Raw genomic sequence first — 26,232 nt, 5'->3', positions numbered from 1 at the left:
AGTCTTTCTCCCAATTAGGAATTACCTAAAACTGAATAGTCTTGTGAATTCAAGTGGTAATTTTATAAGTCCTGTTTTCTTTTCACAGTAGTTTGTACCCCAAAGAGAAAAGAAAAGGTTTATTAAACTGGCCCTAAGATTGCCTCTTATTCTGTTTTTTTCTTGATATTAGTTATATTATCATTCCGCATGATGTAAAAATATGATTAAAATATGCATTATGGTTCCGGTTGATAACAAGCATTTTTTTTATTTTTTTATATAAAAAATAATTATAAATGCTCACACTAAGTTCAAATTCTAAATTTATTCCTAATAATCAACAAGGAGTGATGGCCGACTTGGGTTCCTAAGTTTGAATTCACTCATTGCGCAATCACTATGAATTAGACTTCAGATTTATCTTTCATGTCAAAAATCATAAAACTGGCCAGCGAAAACTCTCACAAGAAAGGGCATCCTAAGGTTTAAACTCTAAACACCATATTTACTTGTCATAAGGTGTAAATCACAACCTGAGTCTCACTTAGGACTCTTAATTTATTATTTTAAGAGAAGTCAAGTGCTTTTATGGAAAACATACTGAAATTGTAACTGATAGGGCCACACCCTGAACACCAGAGAATAGAAGCTATATCCTGTGCATACTGCAACACCGCCAATCACTTAAATCCCCTTCCAGATAGATAGATAATATGATATGATGCTCAGAAGAAGCTTGATCAACAGGAACAGCAGGCAAAATTTTAGAGTGATAAGCTTGCATAACTAGCTCTGTTAAGACTGCCATATTCTTCCTATTTGTTAATTAGGAGTTTCACCACACGGATTGAATTTCCAGCCCAACTGGAAGAACCTAACCTAGACTACTGTTAGCAACGATAACCACATACATGATACGGCTACATAAAAAAGCCAAATAGCACATAAAAACCTAACCTTTCAAGGAAAGAGTTCATATTTCTCTCTTATTACATCTCCATCTTAAACTTTGTCTCATCGAGCTGTGAGATAGACATTTGATGCTGCAGCTGATTAAGCATGCCCGAGAAGCTTCTGCGCCATAGTTAACTAACCCTCTTCGTCATAATCTTCCTCATCTTCATCCAACCTGGAATTGAGATGTGCAAACTGAAGAGGGTCGATGGCCATTCTGCCCATCTCAGAAAGTGACCAGCCAGGATATTCCTCGGTTCTTACTTCAGTAGGCCCACTCAATGATGTGCAAGCAGCTCCTCCGGCTGCAGCAGCAGCAGATGCTTTATCTGTATTCTCATCCAATTTATTCTCATTCAATTCCACATTCAGATCGAAGTTCCGAACTTCTGGATTGGCACCATCAGGAACCTTAACATTTTTCATTGTTTCGTTTGACTCCAAACCATTGTCCGTATGCCTCCCAGGACTCTGATGTTGCTTGATGCTGTGCCGAGGACTGCAAGAGTCAATGTCAGCATCAGGCTCCCGGTATGAAGCTCGAACAGCACGGGCACGGCCTCTCCCTCTACCCCTTCCTCTTCCCCTCCCACTGCTGCTTGCCTGGGTTATGCAGTGCAACAGAAAAAAAACAAAAAAAGTGAGTAGCTCTCTAATGATTGATTGGTTTTATAATTAAGATGCAACAATGAATTTGTACTTCTCTATTTCCTGATTTACGTACTTTGGTCTTTGCTTAAGATTGCAGTGCACTGGTTAACATACTGCTGCTAAAACAAACACATCTCAAGTTCTCATATCTATATTACTAGAAGATCGTTGTCTTATGGTTAAATTAGGGTCACCTCTCCTGGACATTTACATTGCATAGATACAGGAAAGGTCTCCCAATCATATTACAAAAATTATACCAAGTTTCCTCATTTTGAAATGTTGCTAACAAGACCCCCTAATGTTATAATTTTTCAACAGAATCTAATGATGAAATTCAACATCCCTATTTACCATTTTACATATCAAAATTGCCCCCGCTAGTTATGTGCCAGTAACTATTTTAATCTTAAAATCTATATTAATATACAGTAAGGACATATACACCATATGCAATTCACTTTATCTACCATGGTTGCAACATGACAGTGCCATCAGCTCCCCCAACCTAGCCACCCCTTGGCCTCTCACTTAGTCAACCTAACCTCCAACCTACTGCCCAAACCCCTGTCCTCGCTTTTTTCTTCTATGTCTGATTCCAACCCAGAACACAGTCAGAAATAAAAAAGATCTTGAAATCAATAAACTCTAGATTTATTTCCTTACAATTCCCTGTTCAATCAAATAAAAAAAATGAAACAAGAAGTTAATTTTACAAGTAGGTTCAGCCCAACTTCCCACCAACCCAACGATCTAATTTCTGATCAAACTCTCACCATGAGAAGGGAGGGGGGGAGCTATTGTTGGGTGGGGAAGACTGCTGATATCAAGGAGTGAAGTTGGAGGAGTGGTTTCAGTCAGAATTGGAGGTGATCAGCGGGGAAGCCACGGAGGAGGATAGCAAGAGCTTCTATGTTTCATCTACCACCTCTTGCCAGTTCCACGCAACATCAAGCATCCTCCCATTCCCTAGTTTGCAGCCATGGCAGTATTGGATGGGCAGGAGGTGGAGGTCACCCTCATGGCAGTCACCACATATCAATGGCCTTTGTTCTCATTGCCTCCGTGATTTTCCCACTGCTCTTGTTCTCCCCTGTATAAAGCTTTGGTTCTCAGAATTGATGTGGCAGCAGCACTGCTGTCTTAGGAAGGGAGACTGGGTGGTGGTGGAGCATCCACAGTGAGGTCAAAGAAGGTAGTAACAGGCTTGCTAGGTTAACCGAGGTCAAGCAAGGAGGCAACAGGGTTGCTGGGTTAACTGCATTTGTGTGAGGTGGAAGGTGTTGGTTTGAAAATTAGCCATAACTGTAATCTCACACCAACAGTGTACCATATTTCTTATTGGTATAGTACGCATAGGACCCAACGTGTATTTTAGACACACAAAAAAAGAAAGGAGAGTTAGAATTTATCTAGCCATCCCACCTAGTGGAATTAATGCTTGTGTACAGTATGCACCATTATTGGTATATTTCTACATACCATTTTGAATTTTTGCCATACCTAATATATTTTTAAAAATAATACTTTTCCTTTATAAAATTTAACTTAATATGCCATTACCTAGTCATTCCTGTCTCATTATTAAACAGTTTCAAAGCAATATAAGTGTATATTGTAAATATAAATGCATGCATATAAATAGACTTAAAGACTAATACATTTTTTAACATATCTAAAATTCAAATATAAATCTTCTTACTGTTCCTCATTATTATTATTATTATTTTTGAGAGGGGGGGCGGGGGTGTGTGGGGAGGCAGCGGCAGTTACTAGGCTCTTCATTATATGCTGATATTAAGAATTTTTACAACTTCAATTAATGATTCACGGATAGATGTTAATAATGCTATAGAAGTGGTCTATAATGGCATGTCTATGTTGTAAGTTCTGAAGTACAGGATACTCTTACCATCCTAGTCCTCTTTGAATCTTCATCGCTATCATTGAATTCCTCAGCTGCAGCTTTCCTGGAAAGGCACATAAACTCTCCATCTGGTTAGCTTGGAGAATATAACAGGAGGAATAATCGAGGAAGAAAAGGAAGCCACATTTCCTAACCTTCTCTTTGACATGGTCCGATCCTCAGCAGTGGAATCAACATGACCATAGTCAGGAACCTTGCTAACTATTTCCCTCAGAAAATCAAACACATTATAGCTGTGGACGCAATGCTTTCTGCAGTTAAGGCACAGAACTTAGATTGAAATTCAATGATGGAGAGCTAAGAATATGGAAAGAAAAGGAAAACAACAGGAAAAGAAGAAATGGGGATAGTGAAAAATCTTTAAAAATATGTTGGCAGCTCCAGAAAAAAGATCATTATCCAAGAAAGAAAAAATATGGGAAGTTGAAACTACTTCACCCCCTCTTCTCCACATAAGGAAATCTTGTACTTACCTTCCTCTCAACCTTTTGCTACATAAAACAAAAGGCACCTATCACTAAAACAAACAAAAGAAAATGGAAACAAATAATCAACTTACAAACCCCTAGTACCATCAGAGAAACCATTAGGGACCCCACTAGCCCCCCCCCCCCCCCAAAAAAATAAAATAAAATAAATAAATAAATAAATAAAATAATAAATAAAACAAAACAAAATAAAATGAACTGAAGAAGCATAAAAATGAGCCCACTTCCAGTTTGATTAACAGCCCAACTTCTACATCAGAAGAAAAAGAAATCCCCCAAATTTTAGAAGCTTGCAAAGCAGACCCAAATATATTACTCTAATGGGAAAAACTATACGACCATTGGAAATCAGAACAGACTCTAAAGTTTAACCAGCCCCACAAAAGCATTACGTAAATCCAGATATCACCCCCAATAATTCCATCAACCAACTGGATAATAACTTAGCAATAATTGTATGCACACTATCCGCTAGGAAAACAGGCATAAAATCCTTTAATTCCTTCACTACACCCATCTTATACATTAAAGGATGAAGGGAACAAATCAAGCTTCTCAGATGAGACCCAGAAGGATAAATCATGCCACAGCCTCCCCATCAACAAAATTCAAACACTAATAAAAGAAAAGCTCAAGGAAATTCATCAACTAGGGTCCTTATCCCCATGTGCTTGACTACCTCTTTCAAGAGGGTGTCTCATGCTAACCTTGTTGCTTCTTTGGCATAGAATGGCAATCCACCCTTAAGAGGTCAGCAGGTTAGTCTCCTTTTGAGAACAATAACAATCACAAACCTTAATCTCACTAGACAGAGTTGGCTTCATGAATTCTAAACCTCAAACTAGCTTTGTAAGATCATTATATCCTATGTCATATTTATAGGTTTCTCACCAAGTTTCTTTGGTCTTCTTCTCTCTCTTTTGCTATAAACTTCATCCATTTCATTCATGTGTTGCCTCCCAAGTGCATCTATTGATCTTCTTGTCACATGTCTAAACCATCTTAATTGCCTCTCTTGTTAGGCACCACTAACATTATTACATATAATTTTCATTTCTTGTATGGTTGCACATCTACCATAACATCCTTTATCCCAGCTATGCTTATATTTTACATGTTGGTACCTAATCCCCCAACATTCTGAACCATACATTGCACTAGAATTCATTAGAATAAAATTGCAAGGACAAACCTTATGTAGAGATACTATCTTTGCTTTTCAATAATAGGAACGGTTGTTATCAGGGTAAGATAAGAAAGCATAAATGGTCATAAATCTTGACTTACAGATGCAATGCATTCATTGTCTTTGCTCCTCTCCGAATAGTTATATCATACGTTCGATCGCAAAGGTCTTGCAAAAATAATTCCAAAGCTTTAGCTGCATCGGAATTGCAGAAAGTAAGCAAGGGAAAAGTTTCACTAAATAGCTGTTGAGGCTAAATGGATAAACAATAACAGCTACTTACAAACCAAAATAGGCACTGCCATGGCAATCTTCCCAATATCTTCATCAGCTTGCATTATTTTTTTAATCCGAGCCTGACAAAGTAAAACTTGCCATTAGATAACAAGAGTAAATATTAAATAATCCCTAGTTATTCCCCCAAAGTAAGAGAACTACCATTCATTATCAAGACAGAATATGTAAAATGATTCAAACTCAGATGACCTGATCTTTTTATCATTTCTCTACATACACCAAGAATACCCTGTGAAGGTATGAGGATCTTTGAATTCATTATGAAGTAGGACCAGGAGTAGGGACTACCCTCCTAATATAGTAAGCCCAAACTTTATAACATAGCAATATCAAGATCTATCGAAGACTGGTTTTAATTGGCTTAGATAGGCTGTAAGCTGGTAATACAGAAGTTTTTTAGATTAAAAAGGAATAACAGAGAGGCTGTGGTTTCAGAATGAAACTACAATTAGGGGCAGCTCTGAGCACTACATACAAGCAAGCTAGTATTAGTTTGAAGAATTTAATGTGGGATAGTGTTTATGGTAAAAAGAATGCAGTAAAAAGATATGGTTTTCATATAAAAGCATTAAAATACACCAGAATTAAGAAACACTGAGAAAAGAGAAGATGAACAATGCCAAGCATCATCCTGGGCTTGTTAGGAATCATGTCTTGGGTTGGATGTGGCACTCAATTCACAAGAAAGGTTAAAAAAATCTTCATAAAATTCTCCACAAGTATTAAAACCTTAAAAAATTCATATATCAAACCAACTACAGACAACTTGATCCGCAAAGCAAACCATGGAGTCATGCTGCTGCAAGACCCCTCACGTGGTACCCAAACTTGATGCCCTCTCTCTAAGGCAGCCAGCCTCTGATTGCTTTCTGAATGAACTGTATCAATAGACAGTAATGGCCGGTCACTTATCAGTTCGGATTAACTTGCCCACACAATGTCAGTTTTGAGAGATCAGGTCAGGGGGCAAAGTGAGGCTTCTTGTATGTCGCATTAAGAAAAATTAGATGCATAATAATTAAAGTAGATATGACCTACACACACCCACAACACTTACTTGAATGCGTTAAACACAATTATTACCCGCACCAACATCCACTTTTTGAAACAAAAGCCTTTTTGTGATCTGACCTTATAATTAGGGGAAAAATCTTTCCAAAGACCTAGACCATTTTGAAAAAGTTTCTTTATAACTTCTCAAGATGAAAGTTATGATGCACTAAATTTAGAAAGAAATCAATTCAATAGTGCTGCTAGATATTAAATAACAGAAATATTACGACAATAAAAAGTTGAAGTCTCAAAGAAAAAAAAGGTTAAGGAGGACAAAATAACCCCCCCCCCCCCCCCCCCAAAAAAAAAAAAAAAAAAAAAAGTTAAAGCCCATTGTACGGTTCATAGTCTGAAAATGAAGGCTAGTTGGAGAGGTACAAAGGGTAGAAGTAGAGATCTGAAATGAAACAGTTGCATCAAGTAAAGATTGTTATGTGATAACATAATAAGATATAGATGGAATTATGGGAATGTGGCAAACTTTCCACTCAAATGCCATATTGACAAAGACACAATTGTCATTTCCTTTCAAAGCAAGGGGTTAGGCTAGTCAGGTTCGGATTCCTAAATGAAATGGACCTTTCCAATCCCCTAAATATGGCAAAATAAAAGCAACTATCCAAAAATGAAAAAGACCTTTTTCAAGTCCAGATAATATTTTACCCTTAAAACCCATTGCATCATAGATGCCAAATATAGCATTATCAAAGAAATTGGTAACTCTACATACTAGACCTAGTGTAAATTAAAAGATGCGCTAGGTCTCCGCTGAAGCTCATAGTAGATATTCTGGTGTAAGGGGAACTTAAAATGTTAGGTCTCATCAATTCAAGGTCACTGAAGGGATTCAGACTACATTAGAAAATTCCAAAAGCAAAGAGCCGATTTTAGGAGTAAAAATAGACCCTAAAATCAGCAGTGGTGAACGTATGGTAATTGCACAGCCTGAAGCCACGGTCATACTGAATGGAACCAAATAACTAGCTCTACAAAAGGACCAATTAATTGAATTGAGTCCAGCGGGGAAGAAGGAACCTAGACAAGTTCTAGAAGCAATCATAACCTCAAACCCTCGATGAAGCAGCAAAACTAATAATCCTCCAAAACCAAGTCGAGCAAGCAGACACACATATACCAGAAGAACTAGGAAACCAAAAACATCTAAAAATCTAGAACAGATGCGGAGGCAAGATAAAGAGGATAAGTATACCCCCAATCGAATTCGAGTTGAGGAAATACAAAATAAAAATTTTGCAATTATGCATAGAGCTCCAACACCAGTGGAAAAATTCAACGCTACCGAAAATCAGATCAAACTTGGCACAACAAGAATCAGAAACATCAAAACTGCAACAGTGCCCTAACCGTCAAAAAGTTGGATAAGAAGCATAATAGGAAAGACGGGGAGAGAGAGACGGAGAGAAACTTACAGCGGGGAAACGGGTATCGAGCTTCTTCTTCATGGCGTCAGATTCGAAGCATTGAAATTGAAAGAAAAATAGAGAAAAGAGTGAAGTCGGAAGAGGGGGAGGCAAAGTGAGAGTGAGACGAGGTGGAAGCGAATCGGACACAGTAATTGCTTTCTTTAATCATTTGCGATTATCATCTCTTCTCTGCGCGATATCAATATGCAACGATCCCATTTTCAGATCAGATACGACGCGATGCTTTTTATTTATTTATTTATTTTTATTTTCAGGGACGGGGACGGCAAAATCTGGTTGCACCGCCACTGGCACACGATTACGATGTACGAATGCCTTCCCAGTACCAACAATTTAATAATAATTATAAAATATCGATTTCCTAATATTTTCTCTTTTTTACCATCAGAAAATAATAACAGGATATATGTAATCAAAAAGAATTAATATATTATCCATGTCGACGCGAGCTAACAGGGGTTGAGCTAACAGGGGTTGGTGTGTACGCGCCATTTCCGTGAGACTCACGCGCCCTCTCTCAAATTATTCACGTCGCTCAGATAATTAGTATGTTAACAACATAATAATTTTGTGTAATCAAAATTCAAAATCTAATGAATTTTAAATTTATAACATTTCTTATTTTCTCTATTAATGATAATCAGTATATTATGTTTCAATAAAGATTTTTTTGATTAAATAATAACATAACTTATTTATTTATTATTCATTCTCTTCCACAAATCTTTCTTCGAAATTATCGTGGTTATTTTATTTTCAATATTAAGAAAAAGGTAAAACAATTTTTACTGAAATATTTAATAAACCATTTGAGCCTTGTCCGGCTAAGGTTCATACAAACACGGAATTGTTCTCTCCAAAACCTTGCCAACAGTGACCAAAAGAGTCTTGACATATCGTTCTTTGTATGGTTCGACTGAATCGACACAAAAACTTTTCCATTCAACTAGCATGAACTTCGCAACAAGATCACTTGAAAACCATCTCAAGGTGCAAATGCTATTGCCGCGTTCCTTCAAGCAACTTGTGACGTATGCATATCTGAATCTGATTGAAGGCAGCTCCATTTGAGTTCCCTGCCAATAATATAAAATGAAACCTCTTCTTGGCAACACAGGCCCACCGGTCACACCATGGCTGCACAATCAACTTCACTTATTCCGTGATAGAATATACGGCAAAATGGCAGCTTAGCTATGACAAATTAAAAATTTGGGCAGGCCAACTGTGTTTTCGGCCATCAAGGGTGAGTCCTGCAATCTCCAAGGAGATGTCGATGCTGCGATGCTCAGAAGCACGGGCAATGCTGATGCGGGAGAGGATTTTTGAAGCAGGGCAGCCAGCAGTACCAACAGCCGCGGATCTGTCAGCATCAGGCTTTCCAAGTGCCATTGCAATTGGTTCCCGGAAGGTCAGAATTGTTTGCGACCAGTGTGTTCTGGGAGTATATGGGGATGTGGACAGAACAATTGGCATTTCTTTGCAAAACCTACTTGTAAAGCCAGTCTCAAACCACAGGACAACTCCATAACACCAGGTTGTTTTACTCGTTGCATCTGGAGAGGAATTTGTTGGGCTATTATCGGGCAATGGTTCCAACTCAATCCTTGAAGTGAAATCCATTTCATCGTGTGTCATCCTCAGCAAATCAAATGACTAAGAGGAAGAGAAAAAAAGTATTACCACACAAATAATAACCAGATGAAATTTATGCATCAAACAACTGACATTAGTAAGTACTTGGGACCGACTATCAGTAGCTACCAATTAAATGCACTGGTGGCTACGAACAATCACCACTACCTTATCTCAAGAATAATCAAAATGACTTCCAAAAACACCATCTATTAATTGCTTGGTGAAAACAATCTTATCTTCTAATCCCAACAGAAAGAAATTAAAAACTATAAAAAAAAAATCCAACAGATAAGTTCATCAGAAATTATTAAATATTTAGGTACTAGAAGATAACTAAACATAATTTAATCTGAAAAGATAACATCTAGAAGTTTCAAATTTTAACCATAAGTAATTCAAATTATTAAAAAAAATCCAACTTATAAATTCTCTCAGTTTCACATTTAACCCAGAGAACTCAAAAGTACTAAGAATAATTTAGTCCCAACTGATAAATTCATCTCAAAGTTTTCACATTGAACCATTAGCATTTCAAAGTATGATAAATAATTTAGCACAATTCTATCAAACAGCCCCCATATAAAGCAATAAAACTTCCCATAAGGGCATCTAACATCAAGTGTTTGGCAAAGAACTCTTTCTAAAGGCTTGGAGGATTCAGTATGTCAACAAAGGGATAGAACAAAAGTCCCCAAAAAAGTGTTAGGAATTTAGGACTATATCCATTAGGAGTTGACTCGAGAAAAGACCTATCTTGAATACAAATAAATCAATCTAATGGAAAAGCAAGGAAAAATGAGGATGTTGGCATTCTTAATAAGGCCTTATTTTCTAGATCATTTGAATCCTGGGTGAATATAGAATCTCCTGACACACCCTTAGGGTTGAGCTAGGGTATGAAAAGGGACTTGGGAAGATTAAGAGAAGAATTTGGGGGAGAGATCAGATGGAAGGGAGAGAAACAGCAGTAAGAAGATGAGGATAAGGGAGAGAAGGTAACTGAGAGAGAGAGAGACAGAAATATTAGGAGAGAAACAGCAATATATTCAATTCATTCTCATTCATCATAGCCCTTCCTATAGCTAAGGCTTAATATATATAGCCTCCTCACATTAGCTACTAGACAAGGCACTCTAACCGCTAAACTACAAGACAAAAAAGGGAAAAGACAAAAAAGAAAATATCCTAACAGAATAGAGGGGCACAATTACATAGCTACCCTTGGCATGTTACAAATTTCCCCCTTTTGAAATGTTTCTTGTCCCCAAGAAACTTACTACCGTTTATCCATAATTCCTTATCCAATTCCGGCTGGCTCACCTCCGTCGTTGTCTTCCTCTAACCTTTCCATATGCAGCAACTGTCTTCTGCATTGGTGACTCAGACTGAATTTGTCCCCACATTTTAAGCATAATATGAGCCTTCGCTTGGACTCCATAATAGGAGATTTGGCTGCCTGAGGATTCTCTTTTCCTTGAGTCCGATCTGAGGCTGCCCTCCAAGCATTTTCTCCCAGTTCCTGACTGCTTCAAGGACACTTTTTTGTTACAGTACCGTGCTTCTTAACAAACGCCTCCAATGATAACTCATGCAAACGGGCCTTCTCTGCCGCTTGTCTTACTGAAGTAGGTTGCAGTATTTTGGCCATTGGCCTTAGCTCATCACTCAGTCCACTGAGGAAGCAAGACACGAAATAATGTTCATCTAGAGTCGGGTGAGCTTGTCTTATTATAGACCTAAGAGCCTCAAACCTTATCTGATATTCTTCCACTATTCCTTCCTGCTTCAGTTTGTCAAATTCTTCCACTACATTAGTTAGGTCTCGCTCCCAAAACAAGCACAGAATTCCTCTACAAATTTAGGCCACCGCCATTCCGTTTTCTGCTTGCTCCACCCTTGAAACCATGAATCTGCCACATCATTCAGATAGGCAGCTGTCATGTTTACCTTGTTCCCTTTGGCTATTCAGTAGTGGTAAAAAAAAAACGCTCGCAACGTCTGACCCACCAACAGGGTTTATCCACTTCAAACATCGGGATTTCGAGTCTCAGCGTAGGGGGATTATTCTAGTTTGTTAGGGATCCCCAAAGAGACCCTTCAGCAGCATACTTTGTCCATTCTTCCACTTGTGGCCGACCCCTCGATCTAGGAAAAATGGGTGCTGCCGCGACTCGAGGAGGAAAATCCACTGGCAGGCTTGCATTGGGCTGTCGGGAGAAGATGGCAAGGGCAGCACTCAGTTGCTGGCTCAAACCCGAAAGCTCTTCCTGGATGTTCCTCTCCATTAGCAACACATCTGCTCGGATGTGGCTGACTTCCACTTGGGTGTGTCGAACCCTAGCTTCAACAGTCTCCAGCCTCTCATCTACCTACTCATCATTTTGTCGAAGGCTCGCTTCCAAGGCATCCAACCTCGACTCTAGTTGTTTCGTCCTTGTGCCTTTAGCCATCCTCACCTCCAGTCCTTCCTCATTTGACAACAACTAATCACCTAATGCATTTGACACTGGTTGTGACCCCTTCCTCACTAACTCTGACAGAACTCCCTCACCTGTCTTCCGCTCTAGTTGCAACCCCCTAGGCTGTCCGTTTCACCTCCGCATGACTCATGATCACAACGGAACGTCCGTTACAATTGCAAACGCTTGTAGGTCCGCATCACCCTTCGACACCTAGAGGTCCGCTACAATCGTGAACGACCGCCGTTCGCATTGCCTCCGGCGTGCTCGTCGGTGGACCCACCATCCATTCGCATTGCCTTTGGCGTGCTTGTCATTCGACCCACCTTCGTCCGACTTCCAAGGACGCCGACTCTGATACCAATTGACACACCCATAGGGTCGAGCTAGGGTATGAAAAGGGACTTGGGAAGATTAAGGGAAGAATTTGGGGGAGAGATTAGATGGAAGGGAGAGAAGGTAACCAAGAGAAAGACATAAATATTAGGAGAGAAACAACAATATTCAATTCATTCTCATTCATCATAGCCCTTCCTACAGCTAAGGCTTAATATACATAGCCTCACATTAGCTACCGGACAAGGCACTCTAACCGCTTAAGCTACAAGACAAAAAGGGAAAAGACAAAAAAGAAAATATCCTAACAGAATAGAAGGGCACAATTACATAGCTACCCTTGCATGTGACATCTCCCTCAACAATCCTTTCTTTGGTAAGCTCAGGCATGAATAAATATATTCAGAGAACACAGAAAAAAGTACATGCAAAGATTTTTATGTTCTATCAACTACAGAGCAAACCCCAGGCATGCAGACCGTTGAAGACACCTTTTCTGCAATAGGATAAGAATGAACTAAAAACAGATGAATAATCAATGCAACACCTTATGCAAGGGCTTCTGCAACATAATTAGGTGTATTAAAGAACCCATAGATATTCTTCCAATCTTTTACAACAAAATGAGTTGATTGTTACAAGCAAGCTCCCTATAAAGAGGTATAAAAACTCTCCTATAGAAATTCAAACAGGACAACTGTAGGATCGTAAAATCCAGAATGGGTGAAATTTCTAGCATAAAATAACTTGGAAAACTGTAAAGAATAGAAAGACATTTTTCAGTAAACTCATCCCCTCAAACAAGTCTTAAATTACCAATAAATATTTCTTAAGCAAGTTTTGCAATTAAAATTTTATAGAAATTTTGGAGACTTGGGTGAAATAAATCAAATAAAAGCTAAAGCATTGCTTTTTAACAGAATTTAAGACCTCAAACTGGGAAAGAAAAGCCAGGGGTATGGCTAAAAGATAATGAATGGGTCCAATCAAAAATCACTGGCTCTTTAACATCATGGCCTCCAAATAAGTCAAAAAAACGTTTATCCCTTAAAGATTCATGAGTAAAGCCATGGCAGCAATTGCCTAATATGACCACAACCAATGTTCAGAACTGCATCACAAAACTTGTAGTGAATTGTAAAATCTTGTGTAGATCCTTGAAGATGGCATGTGCCCTAAGAAACTTTTACTACAAATTCTAACCAATCTACCAAATTATGTTACTTTACATGCTATATATTGCTGCAAAATTGAACAAAACTTTTCTTTTCCCATCCCTCAGGTGAGGGAGAAGCCAACATGGAACTGGTCCTTAATTGTGATTGGAGATAAACAGTCATTCGCTTATTAGTTTAAGCTAGAATAAATTGCACACCATGAAAGACACTCAAAATTGGTAGTTTGGTACTGTAGCCATAACAGACAACAACAATGAACACAAGCCTTAATCCCTCTAGGTGGGGAGGTATAGTGGCAATGATTGGTATACTGGACACAGATACTCTAATGAAAGACACTTTGAAATATGTGTTGTAGCGATAATTGATATATATTGGACACATATAGTACAGAGTTGTTAAATTGAGATTCGAATCGAGAATCGAAATCCTTATTTTATGAATTGTGAATCGAGAATCGAATCGAATCATAAGATTCGGTAAACATTCTCAATTTCAACTATAAATAATATATATCCATAGAAAATAAATAATGTGTCCACCATGATCAATTCTTTTAAATATAAATAGATAAATAAACTTCTAAATATATTTGCTAAGTTTAAAATCATACCAAAAGGAAAAAGTATATTCATGTTGCCTTTAAATTCAAATTGCACCAAACCAAACCACTTTCAAAATAACAAGCTAGAAAAAAAAAAAAAAAAAACTACAACTATAAGGTTAATAATAAACTCCATTGTCCATAATCTTCACTAGTTATCAATCATCTTCATCTTTAAGTTCAAGAGCATCATCATCTTCATCATTTTCTTTGTTTTCAAAGATAGTCAAATCGAACGAATATTTGATTAAAGCGCACATGCAGACGAAGTCGCACGAATTGGAGGAATCGGACGAATCGTGCTATTCATGCGATTCACGGTTGATTCGTCCGATTCATAGTTGATTCTAAGGGATTTTCGATTCACTCTATAAATTCGACTCAATTTCTATATAAATCAAGTTGAGTCGTACGATTCTAAGGGATTTTAGATTCACCCTATAGATTTGACTCGATTTCTATATGAATCGAGTTGAATCGTACTATTCGAATCGTGAATCGTAAGATTCTAACTACAGTGATATAGTATAATGAAAGACACTTTGAAATAGGTATCATAGCCATGATTCACACACTGGAAACAAATAGTCTAAAGAAAGAGCCAAACCTGGAGAACCACAGAATTGGTTACAATATCATGACTGTCAACAACATCAACTATTGGGATTCGAGCAGCTTCTTCAAAAAGTTCCTTGCCAATACAAGACATGTTGAAACCATAAACATCTTCCCAAAATGGAATACTGGTACCACCCCGGCCAAAACCAGCGACGAACTGGAAAATTATTCCAGGATTGTTTAGTTAACTTAGAGAAGCACCTACCAGATTAATAAAGGCTAATAAAAGATCTAGAGAACTCACTATGGTAGCTGTGTCTGGCAGAATAGCACCTCCAGGCTTCAACCATCGATCACGTGCAAGAAGCACAGAAGTCAGCATTGACTCATAAAGTAAGCAATAGCCCATCCATTCACTCAATAATACATCAACACTCTGAGGTTGAATACATTCCAACTTATCAAGCTCTTCAACCATTCCCTGGACCACCCTTATTACCCCAGTGGATCTACTTGTCCCATTATTTGGGTTTCCAGCCCATGAAAAGCCATTACCTTTTGCAATCTGCATTTTCCCAAACCAAAAGGGTTTTCAAGGGGAAAAAGAGTAAAAGGATCATGAAGAAAGGGCCAAGAAAAATAAGAAGCAGCACCTCAGTTGCAACTGCAGCCATCTTGTCACTGGCTTCAACTGCAATTACACTTGAAGCACCTGCTTGGGCAGCAAAGAGACTAGCACAAATAGGAAGAAAAATAAGAAATAGTTATATTAATATCCAATACTTGGAACAGATTAACAATTCAGGTGGTATATTTAGAATGGTACTTATGATGATTGGCTAATTCAACTTGCAGTACTGTGATAGATTTATCGAAGAATGTGTACCACAAGCATACAGAAAAAATCATCTCCCAATAAACCAAGAATTGAGCCAATATCTAATGCCTATTGACAAATTTACATGGCCTTAATGGATAAGATAGATTGACATGAAAAGGTTCGACATGTGAAGCCCCCATATGAAAGATGTGCATCTAATAAATATTTATTTATATAGACAAATCAACAATTGTGGATCATACATAGGCTCTTTGGTACAAAATGAGCCACTTCAAATAGATAGTTATGCCAGATCATCAGCATCATCATCATAAGCCATAATCTCACTAAGCAAGATCTGCTACATAATTTCTAGCCCTTCAATAGCTATATCAAGGCCATTATATCCATGTCATGTCTAAGAGTTTTCCACCAAGTTTTCTTTTGTCTTCCTATATTTCTTTTACTACAATCTCTTGCATTTCATTTACTAGCTTCACAAATTTATTTTTTGGCTTTCTTTTCACATATTCAAACTATATTAACCAAGTCTCTGCATTTTATCTTCAATAGGCATCCCTCTAATTTTATTATGAAATTGTTTTTTTAATTGTCATTTCTTGTATAGCCGCAAATTCATTGTACCATCTTTATCTCGGTTACACTCATATTTTACACGTCAATAGTCAACTATCCAACATTTTGTACCATATAACAAAATGAACTTATAGTCATCTAATAGAATTTATATTTTAAAATTTTCATAATCACATGAACGTTGGGTGCACTTCTCTATGAGTAACATCCTTAACAATTTTCCCTTGTTTTTAAATAACCAACTCCAAATATCTATGCTGATTTTTTGTAAAAATAACTTGATTTTGAAGTCCCACCATAATATCATCCACACCTTTATTTTTACTAAATTTATATTCCTTATATTCAGTTTTTGACCTTTATATTCCATAGTTGCTTATTGAATAAATTGATCATTTCTAGTCGACTAGTCCACAAGCAAAACAAGTGGTTTCTTATCCATGATCCATAAAAGCAAGAAATTTAGTACCAAATCAGGCTTTAATATGGTGTTTCTGAATTCTGCCTGTGCAGAAAATTAGTTATTTTCCTTTTTTTTTTTTTTGCTTATTTCCAGTCACTGAAACTAGTTATTTTTTGGATTGAATTCATTGTAGGACCTGAATGTTTACTAGTGCAAACAAAGATAATAAGGATTGTGTATCAGGAATACAAAACCAGCACAACAGACATCAATATTTCAAGTTATACCACAACAACAACAATCACAAGCCTTAATCCCACTAAGTGGGGTCAGCTATCACAGTTTATACCACAGTGAAAAATTATTTCCATAGAAAAAGAAAAGAAAATTATTTCCACAACCTTCCACTCACAGAGAAACAACCTTACCATTGCTACCACTATAAACAAAACCAAAAAGAGAAACAAAACATAAGGACAGGGAATAGAAACAAATTCTCAAAATAAAAAATAAAAAGAGCAATTCTCACCTAAGTATGCCAGTCCCACATCCGACATCCAGAACAGCAGCACCATGAAGGAGAGAAGGGTTATTCAAGAGGGCCTGTCTATAAGCATCCGTTCTTACCTACAAAACCGGATCAGCTGATTTGCTATAAGCAAACAATAAACTTCCATTTTCCTAGAACATTCTTGCAGGAATTTAAAAAAAAAAAACAAACAAAGATCCTTAAAGAAAATTCAAGATTCAGCATTGTACCTTATCGCTTATCATTTCCCTGTGGATCCCAAATGAACTGTATGACCCAAAATAATTCTTATTCACTTTTTTAATTTCATTTGCAACCACTTTTGCAAATGAAACTCCCAAATGCTCATCTTTTAACTTTCTATCACACAAACAACCATTTTCTTTTACAATGGCACCATTGTTGTTTGCCTCCTCCAAAGGATTTATCATGCTCAAACAACTGCTAGAAGTGGAGGCAATCTCCTCGCTTCTATTAGCATCAGCAATGTGAATACTTTCAGAAGTAACCAGATCAGTAATTTTATCAACTGTAGCAGTATCCTCATCTTCTGGTTCATAATTATCACTAAAACTGTATAAAAGTGGATCATCTTGTATAAAAGGCCTTAGATATTTGTCATCACTCCAAGGAAGGGTACCAACTTCAGAACTGGACGCTTCATGTAAATGATTCTGTAGATCTTGCCTTGACAAACAGGTAAACTCACAGCTCCAGCATCTGTTTTCTGCTACCTGGCATTAGATACAAGCAAGCAAAGCTCAAGCAATTAACATTTCTAACTTGTAATTAGGTGCCTGAAAACCAAACATTCGACGTATGAAACCTCTACACTAAAACATTGTGCTAACAAAGAAATGCAAATGCATTTTAGCATATTAAAAATATTTTTTTCTTTTTTTTTATTTCCTTTGTGAGAATAGGTTTTGACTTTTTTATAAATGAAAACAACTAAATGTCATTCTCTATTTTCTTTTCTAAAATTTTGAAAATGAAAATTGAACACAAGCGGAATGGGTACCAAAGAGGCCCTTATCATATACTCATTCTTCACCTACCATGTGGCCAGATCAAAGAAATAATCCCTAAACCATAGGCAAAGGAACCGGGGTTTAGCACAGCATGTACAGTACATATACCTGCACTATGAAGTTTTTATGCATAACAGTAAAAAAATACTCGAAGTTAGTTTAATTTGGACAAAAAGGAAGTTAGCAACTAATGAGCCTCAGAAGCCAAGGAACCAGAGTTCAACCGAGGGCATAGGCACATGTTAAGTACTTGGACACGTACACTGTCGTGTATGTACATAAACGTCAAGTAGATGCTTGTCCTACTTTGCAGCATCATCCTCGTGGTTATCCAGAATTGATTTGTTATCGTCCTGAAGTTGAGTGCCATCCCAAATGGATAACTCAGACAAATTAATATTTAACGAATTAAGTATAGAGATCCTATAAATCTGAGACAAAATGATTGCACAAACACTGTTTGGTTTGCGTTAAAAATCCTATAAATCAAGAGGAATGGATGGCACAAACTCTGTTTGGTTGGCGTTAAATCCTAAGAAAACGTGAGAAATCAAACTTCCCCATCCGATAAAGAAAACAACAAAAGGAAATGAAAAAGTTGCCTTCCAGATTATTTGTTTTTCCTGATTTTTACCTGAGACCTGACGTAGTTGATGAGCTTGAAGGAAGCATAGAAATCCAAGCCTAGAGTTCTCCTGATAGCATGAAATTCGAAGTGATGAACAGATCGGCAGTGCTCAAAGAGCTCGCCGGAGGAACTGTACTTGGACTCGCAGAACAAACAGAGCATTAAATCAGACATCGAATCATCTCCCCCTTCCTCTTCCTCGTCATCGGCATTCCAATCCCCCCAGTCCTGACCTTCGTCGTCGTCGTCTTCTTCTTCTTCTTCTTCATAAACCAATTCTTCTTTCTCTGCCATCTTCTTCGCCGGCGGAAAGCTCCACAGTGACTACTCGTTAGACCCTACACGCTCACACATACGCCTCAAAACCCTAAACCCATGCGGTGACGTCTGACACCTGTTTTGGCATGGTTCAAACATAACCGTGCTCTTTTGGCATAGGCAGTATAATTTTTAAACTGAACGAACGCCTTAAAAGATATTAAAAAAATATATATATATATATATTTATAAACGTAACTTAACCACCACCACTTCTTAGAATTTTTTTACATTAATAAATTAAACACCTTATAGCTTTTTATAAGTAAAAAGATTTTTAAAAAAGTATTTATAAGACACCATTACTTCTTAGATTTTTTAAAAATACTTGACTGTTGTAATTTTTTTTTTCAGTTAAATGATCGTTGATATAATTTATATGGGTAGATAATAACTTAAAAAAAAATTAATAAAATGAGGATACGAGAATTTACATTTAAAAATTTGAATTATTTGAATTATCTCTATTTATTAGAGAAAATTTTTTAACATTTTCTGCATTGATTTCATGTGAACATGTCAAGAGTCAAAACTTTAATACAATTAGCCTTTTAACTTCTAACCACTTGATTTACAAATTTGAAAATTTTCAATTATGCTTAATTTGAGAAAGAGAGAGAGAGAGAATAAAAAAAGTCTCCTGTAACTTTAACAGAATTGAGTTAAATTGCCTTAAAAATCTGTTTTCAAGATTAAATATTATGAAAATTAACATAAGTTAAAGCTTCAATCTTGTCGTATGTAGTAGAATTTGGTTCCTTTTATGGCAACCAAGTTGTCCCAATTTTTCTTCTTAAAAAAAGGAAACTCCCAAGTGGAAGAAGCGCCAATGAACCGTCGAGAAACTTGTTAAGTGATAGGGCCACACACAGATCCCGAACACAATAGAATAGATGCTGCATGCTGTGCAGACTGCAACTCCAACAACAATCACTTAAATCGCCTTCCAGATGGATGGATGGAGATATGAAGAAGCATATTATTGAACAGGAACATCAGGCAAGATTCTAGACTGATAAGCTTGCGTAACTAGCTCTGTTAAGACTGCCATATTCTTCCTATTTGTTAATTAGGAGTTTCAAACACACAAATTGAATTATCTCCTTTCCAACTGGAACAAGCTAACCTAGGCTACCGTGAGCAATGATAACCACATTCATGATACAGCTACATAAAAAAGCCAAATAGCACATAAAAACCTATCCTCTTTCAAGGAAAGAGTTCATCTTTCTCTCTTATTATATTCTCCATCTTAAACTTTGTCTCATCGAGCTGTGAGATGGACATTTGATGCTGCAGCTGATTAAGCATGCCCGAGAAGCTTCTGTGCCATAATTAACTAACCCTCTTCGTCATAATCTTCCTCATCTTCATCCAACCTGGAATTGAGATGTGCAAACTGAAGAGGGTCGATGGCCATTCTGTCCATCTCAGAAAGTGGCCAGCCAGGATAGTCCTCGGCTCTTACTTCAGTAGGCCCACTCAATGATGTGGAAGCAGCTCCTCCGGCTGCAGCAGCAGCAGATGTTTTATCTGTATTCTCATCCAATTTATTCTCATTCAATTCCACATTCAGATCAAAGTTTCGAACTTCTGGATTGGCATCATCAGGAACCTTAACATTTTCCATTGTTGTTTCGTTTGACTCCAAACCATTGTCCGTAGGCCTCCCGGGACTCTGATGTTGCTTGATGGCGTGCCGAGGACTGCATGAGTCAACGTCCGCATCAGGTTCCCGGTACGAAACTCGGACGCCACGGGCACGGCCTCTCCCTCTACCCCTTCCTCTTCCCCTCCCACTGCTGCTTGCCTGGGTTATGCGGTGCAACAGGAGAGAAGAAAAAAAATGTTAGTTGCTTTCTAATTATTGATTTAGTTTTATGCTTAACATGCACCAATGAATTTGAACTTGTCTATTTCATTCACAGACAACAATAAGATGTATTTCTCCTGATCCGTATACTGTTTTTTTGTTCTTTTCTTTTTGCTAGAGGGTTCATATACTTTTTTCATCACACATTTTTCGTGTGGTGAAATGCAGAAGCACACCTATTGGTGCATTAGTTAGTATACTGCAGCTTAAACAAATACATTAGAACACAAAGGATGCAATACAGCACATGGGATTGTAAATATTTAAATTTCACCTACAATTAAATTACAACCTCTGAGATCTGAGCTTGAATGTAATGATAAACCCCAGATAAAATTGAAGTTGAATCATAGATTGATATCCAAACTTAATCACTTAACAGTGATTATGTCATTTCAATTGGATTTATGTTCACATTCAAACTAACAGACAACATTAAAGCACCAAGGATGCAACAAATAGGCACACAACTAATCGAGATATTTCGGTGTGGCACACCAGCTGGTTTGTGACAATGGCAAAATCAAAGATAGCAAGGTTAAAAGATGAAGAAAACCAATGGAAATGGTATTTACTGAATATTAAATGACCTATAAGACCATCTAACAACTATAAGAACTTGTTGTAGAGCTCAGAATGCCAAGCAGCTAAGTGCAAACATGCACAGAATATAATTGTAGCCAGGATGAGGATATTACGGTGAATGTGTGACCATAGAAGAAATGACAATAAGAAACAAGGTCATATGTAATAAGGTTGGAGTAGCACCTACTGAAAATAAGATGAAAGAGTCACCACTAAGATAATTTGGGCATATGAGAAGACAACCTATAAAAACTCCTATGAAACAAGGGGATGAAATGGAGGAAATTTGCAGCAAACAAGATAAAGCAAGACCCAAAAAACTTGGTGGGAACCTCTAAGACATTACATAGAATATAATGGCCTCATAGAAGATATGACCATGGATCGAGATGCATGGAAGATACATCCCATTTAAGTGGGATATTAAGGCTTGGGATTGTTGTTGTCGTCCTTGTACCTAATTGTTTAAAGGAAAAAGATAAAAAGAAGTCCTGATAAATGTTCTCTTTAGATCCATTCTTATTTACTAATTTATTTATTATTATTTTGGTGGGGGCAGTTGCTAGGCTGTTCATTACATGCTGTTATTAAGAATTTTTATGGCTTCAAATAATGATTCACAGAAAGATGTTAAAAGGCTACAGAAGTGGTTTAAAATGGCATGTCTATGTTGTAAGCTGAAGAGTACAGGATATTATTACCATCCTAGTCCTCTTTGAATCTTCATCACTATCATTGACTTCATCAGCTGCAGCTTTCCTGGAAAGCCACATAAACACCATATCTAGTTAGCCTGGAGAATATAAAAGGAGCAATAATCAAGGAAGAAAAAGGAAACCACATTTCCCCAACCTTCTCTTTGACATAATCCGATCCTCAGCAGTGGCATCAATATGACCATAGTCAGGAACCTTGCTAACTATTTCCCTCAGAAAATCAAACACATTATAGCTATGGACGCAATGCTTTCTGCAGTTAAGGCACAGAACTTGATTGAAATTCAATTATGGAGAGGTAAGAAGATGGAAAGAAAAGGAAAAACAAAATACAACAGGAAAAGAAGAAAAGGAGATAATGAAAAATCTTTAAATATATGTTGGCAGCGCCACAAAGAGAGTACCATTAGCGAAAAAAGGAAAAACTATGGGATGCTGAAACCACTTCACCCCCTTCTTCTCCACATAATGGAATTTCGTACTAACCTCTCAACCTTTTGCAACATAAAGCTCAAAGCAGCCATCATTAAAAAAAAAGAAAAGAAAAAGGCTACAAATGATCAACTTGCCTGAACCCTAGTACCATCAGAGAAACCATTAGGGACCCCATTAACACCCCGCCCCACCCCACCCCCCCACCCCCCCCCAAAAAAAAAGTAATAAAACAAAACAAAATAAATTAATGAAATACAAAAATGAGCCCGCCTCCAATTTGCTTAAGAGCCCATCTTCTACATTACAAGAAAAAGAAATCCCCCAAAAGCATGATCATGAACCTTTAGACATCAAGCTTGCAAAGCAGAGCCAATATATTACTCTAAATTGGAAAAGCCATACGACCGTTGGAAATCATGATAACTTCTAAAATTGAACCATCCCCACAAAAAGAATTATGTACATCCAGATATCACACCCAATAACCCCATCAACCAAGAGGATAATACCTTAGCAAATAATCTTATGCGCACTGTCCACTAGGAAAATAGGTGCCTAAAATCCTTTAATTCCTCCACTACACCTATCTTAGGCATTAAAGGATGAAGAAGAAGTTTGAGCTTCTTAGATAAAACCCAAAAGGACAAATCATGGCTATACCCTCCCAATCAAAAAAATTCAAACACAGATGAAAGAAAGCTCAAGAGAGTCATCAACTAGGTCCTCATCCCCATTTAATAATCCATGTAAAACCCCATGACTACCTACTTTCAAAAGGGTCTCTCATGCCAACTCAAAAAAATTCAAACGCTGATCAAAGAAAGCTCAAGAAAGTCATCAACTAGGTCCTCATCCCCATTTAATAATCCATGTAAAACCCCATGACTACCTACTTTCAAAAGGGTCTCTCATGCCAACTCAAAAAAATTCAAACACAGATGAAAGAAAGCTCAAGAAAGTCATCAACTAGGTCCCCATCCCCATTTAATAATCCATGTAAAACCCCATGACTACCTACTTTCAAAAGGATCTCTCATGCCAACTCAAAAAAATTCAAACACTGATGAAAGAAAGCTCAAGAAAGTCATCAACTAGGTCCTCATCCCCATTTAATAATCCATGTAAAACCCCATGGCTACCTACTTTCAAAAGGGTCTCTCATGCCAACTTTGCTTCTCCAAAATAGAATGGCAATCCACCGGTCCTCAACAGGTTAGCAAGTTAGTCTCATTTTCTTGAGAACAACAACAATCACAAGCCTTAATCTCACTAGACAAAGTTGCCTACATGAATTCTAGACCTCAAACTAGCTCTATCTATGGCCCTATCCTTTGTAAGATTATTATATCCTATGTCATGTTTATAGTTTCTCACCAAGTCTCTTTGGTCTTCTCTCACTTTTGTTATAATCTTCCTCCATTTCATTCACTTGCCTCATAGGTGTGTCCATCGATCTTTTGTCACACATATAAACCATCTTAATCGCCTCTCTCACATATCTTTAAGTGGTGCCACTCCAACTTTATTACGTATAATTTTCATTTCTTATTTTTTTTTTCTTGTATGGCTACACATCTACCATAACATCCTTTATCTCAGCTATGCTTATACTTTACATGTTGGTACCTAATCACCCAACATTCTAAACCATACATTGTACTAGAATTCATTAGAATAAAATTGCAAAGCCAAACCTAACGTAGAGACAACATCTTTGTTTTTGAATAAGGGGAATGCTTGTTAACTAGGAAAGATAAGAAAGCATAAAGGCCATAAATATTGACTTACAAATGCAATGCGCTCATTGTCTTTGCTCCTCTTTGAATAGTTATATCATATGTTCGATCACAAAGGTCTTGCAAAAATAATTCCAAAGCTTTAGCTGCATCAGAATAGCAGAAATTAACTGATGGAAAGTTACACAAAATAGCTGTTGAGGCAAAATGGATAAACCAATCACAGATACTTACAAACCAAAATAGGCACTGCCATGGCAATCTTCCCAACATCTTCATCAGCTTGCATTATTTTTTTAATCCGAGCCTGACAAGGTAAAAGTTGCCTTTAGATAACAAGAATAATATTCAATAATCTCTACTTATTCCCCAAAAAGAAGAAAAATCCCATTCATTATCAGGACAGAATACATGAAATGATTCAAACTCAGATGACTTGATCTTTTTCTCATTTCCCTGATTCCTAAATAAATACCCTAACTATTGCAAAACAGAAGTACCTATCCAAAAAAGAAAGGTACCTTTTTCAATCCAGATAATATTTTACCTTAACACCCATGCATCATAGAAACCAAATATAGCATTATCAAAAGGACTATATTTTGAGGGCAATAAAGTGTCATATCAGAAAATTAAGAGCTAAATAAGAATTCACATCACAATGTCCCATAGAATCAGTACAGTACAAGGTAAAGATCACCTGGATGAAAAAGGAATTGGTAACTCTACATACTAGACCTAGTGTAATTTAAAAGATGCATAGGTCTCCTCAGCTGAAGCTCATAGTAGATATTCTGGTGGAAGGGAAACTTAAAATGCTAGGTCTCATGAATTCAAGGTCATTGAAGGAGAATAGAAAATTCCAAAAGCAAAGAGCCGAGTTCAGGAGTAAAAATAGACTCTAAAATGACCGGCGGTAAGTGCATGGTAATTACGCAGCCTGAACCCAGAGTCATGTTGAATTGAACTACAATAACTCTATAGAAATTAGAAAAGGACCAACTAATTAAACTGAGCCTAGCTGGGAAGAAGGAACGTAGACAATTTGTTATCTAAACTAAAGATAGATTACCCTCCCAACCTCAAACCCTTGATGAAGCAGCAAAACTAATAATCCTCCAAACCTAAGTCGAGCAAGCGCGCGCACATATACCAGAAGAAGTAGGGCACCAAAACATCTAGAACAGATGCGGAGGCAAGACGAAGAGAATAAGCATACCCCCAATCGCACTTGAGTCCGGGAAATACAAAATAAAAATTTTGCAATCACACATAGAGCTTCAATACCAGTAGAAAAAATCATCCCTACCGCAAATCAGATCAGAATTGCCACAGCAAGAATCACGAAAGTCAAAACTACAACAGTGCCCTAACCGTCAAAAAGTTGAACAAGAAGCATAATAGGAAAGACGAAGAGCGAGTGAAAGACTTACAGCGGGGAAACGGGTGTCGAGCTTCTTCTTCATCGTGTCAGATTCGGAGTGTTGAAATTGGAAGAAAAACAGTTAAGAGAAAAGAGTAAAGTGGGAAGAAGAGGAGGAAAAGTGAGCGCGAGACGAGGTGGAAGCGAATCGAACACAGTAATTATTGCTTTCTCTAATCATTAGCGATTATGATCTCTTCTCCGCGCAATATGTAACGATCCGATTTCCAGATGCGATGCGATTGCGAAGATGCTTTGCTTTTTATTTATTTTCAGAGACGGCGAAATCTGGTTTTGCGGCACTGCCACTGGCACTGGCACACGATTACGACTGACTTGACTTCTTCGGACCAACAATTAATTTAATAATAATAGCGTCGCA

At 37.4% G+C, this 26,232-nt stretch overlaps 2 protein-coding genes across 7 annotated transcripts; both read right to left on the bottom strand.

The window, feature by feature from the left end:
* Nucleotides 1–744: 744 nt before the first annotated feature.
* On the bottom strand, nt 745–26,187 carry LOC127799930 (uncharacterized). 5 transcript variants are annotated; one of them, XM_052334228.1, is made up of 7 exons: nt 7,969–8,263; nt 6,215–6,363; nt 5,472–5,544; nt 5,290–5,383; nt 3,649–3,765; nt 3,500–3,557; nt 745–1,539 (listed from the first exon to the last, which is right to left on the bottom strand). In XM_052334228.1, exons 2-7 carry the CDS (start codon nt 6,278–6,280, stop codon nt 1,072–1,074), a joined length of 876 nt encoding a protein of 291 aa, XP_052190188.1. In that variant the 5' UTR covers nt 6,281–6,363; nt 7,969–8,263; the 3' UTR covers nt 745–1,071. The 5 variants fall into 5 exon arrangements, with proteins under 5 accessions (XP_052190188.1, XP_052190217.1, XP_052190210.1 ...); XM_052334257.1 differs by having other exon boundaries at nt 6,270–6,363; nt 7,969–8,262; XM_052334250.1 differs by lacking the exons at nt 6,215–6,363; nt 7,969–8,263 and adding an exon at nt 25,861–26,180.
* LOC127799917 (probable protein arginine N-methyltransferase 3) lies at nt 8,752–19,206 on the bottom strand. Of its 2 annotated transcripts, XM_052334218.1 has the most exons (8): nt 18,771–18,952; nt 18,333–18,489; nt 17,336–17,839; nt 17,106–17,203; nt 15,410–15,488; nt 15,061–15,321; nt 14,806–14,973; nt 8,752–9,639 (listed from the first exon to the last, which is right to left on the bottom strand). In XM_052334218.1, exons 1-8 carry the CDS (start codon nt 18,806–18,808, stop codon nt 9,178–9,180), a joined length of 1,767 nt encoding a protein of 588 aa, XP_052190178.1. In that variant the 5' UTR covers nt 18,809–18,952; the 3' UTR covers nt 8,752–9,177. The 2 variants fall into 2 exon arrangements, with proteins under 2 accessions (XP_052190178.1, XP_052190168.1); XM_052334208.1 differs by lacking the exon at nt 18,333–18,489 and having other exon boundaries at nt 18,771–19,206.
* Nucleotides 26,188–26,232: the final 45 nt, after the last annotated feature.

This window comes from Diospyros lotus, chromosome 1, assembly GCF_014633365.1.
Source record: "Diospyros lotus cultivar Yz01 chromosome 1, ASM1463336v1, whole genome shotgun sequence".
Classification (NCBI taxonomy): Eukaryota; Viridiplantae; Streptophyta; class Magnoliopsida; order Ericales; family Ebenaceae; genus Diospyros; species Diospyros lotus.
This window is presented reverse-complemented; position numbering and strand designations above follow the sequence as displayed.

Excerpts from the sequence above, each read along its gene's own strand:
- LOC127799930 (XM_052334228.1), bottom strand. The coding sequence starts at position 6,280 with ATGACTCCATGGTTTGCTTTGCGGATCAAGTTGTCTGTAGTTGGTTTG. Across the intron at positions 5,545-6,214 it reads TGATATATGAATTTTTTAAG|GCTCGGATTAAAAAAATAAT; the intron begins GTTTTAATACTT and ends TTACTTTGTCAG. Across the intron at positions 3,558-3,648 it reads CGGACCATGTCAAAGAGAAG|GAAAGCTGCAGCTGAGGAAT; the intron begins GTTAGGAAATGT and ends GTGCCTTTCCAG.
- LOC127799917 (XM_052334208.1), bottom strand. The coding sequence starts at position 19,058 with ATGGCAGAGAAAGAAGAATTGGTTTATGAAGAAGAAGAAGAAGAAGAC. Across the intron at positions 17,840-18,770 it reads TCAACTACGTCAGGTCTCAG|GTAGCAGAAAACAGATGCTG; the intron begins GTAAAAATCAGG and ends ATCTAATGCCAG. Across the intron at positions 9,640-14,805 it reads CCAATTCTGTGGTTCTCCAG|TCATTTGATTTGCTGAGGAT; the intron begins GTTTGGCTCTTT and ends TCTTCCTCTTAG.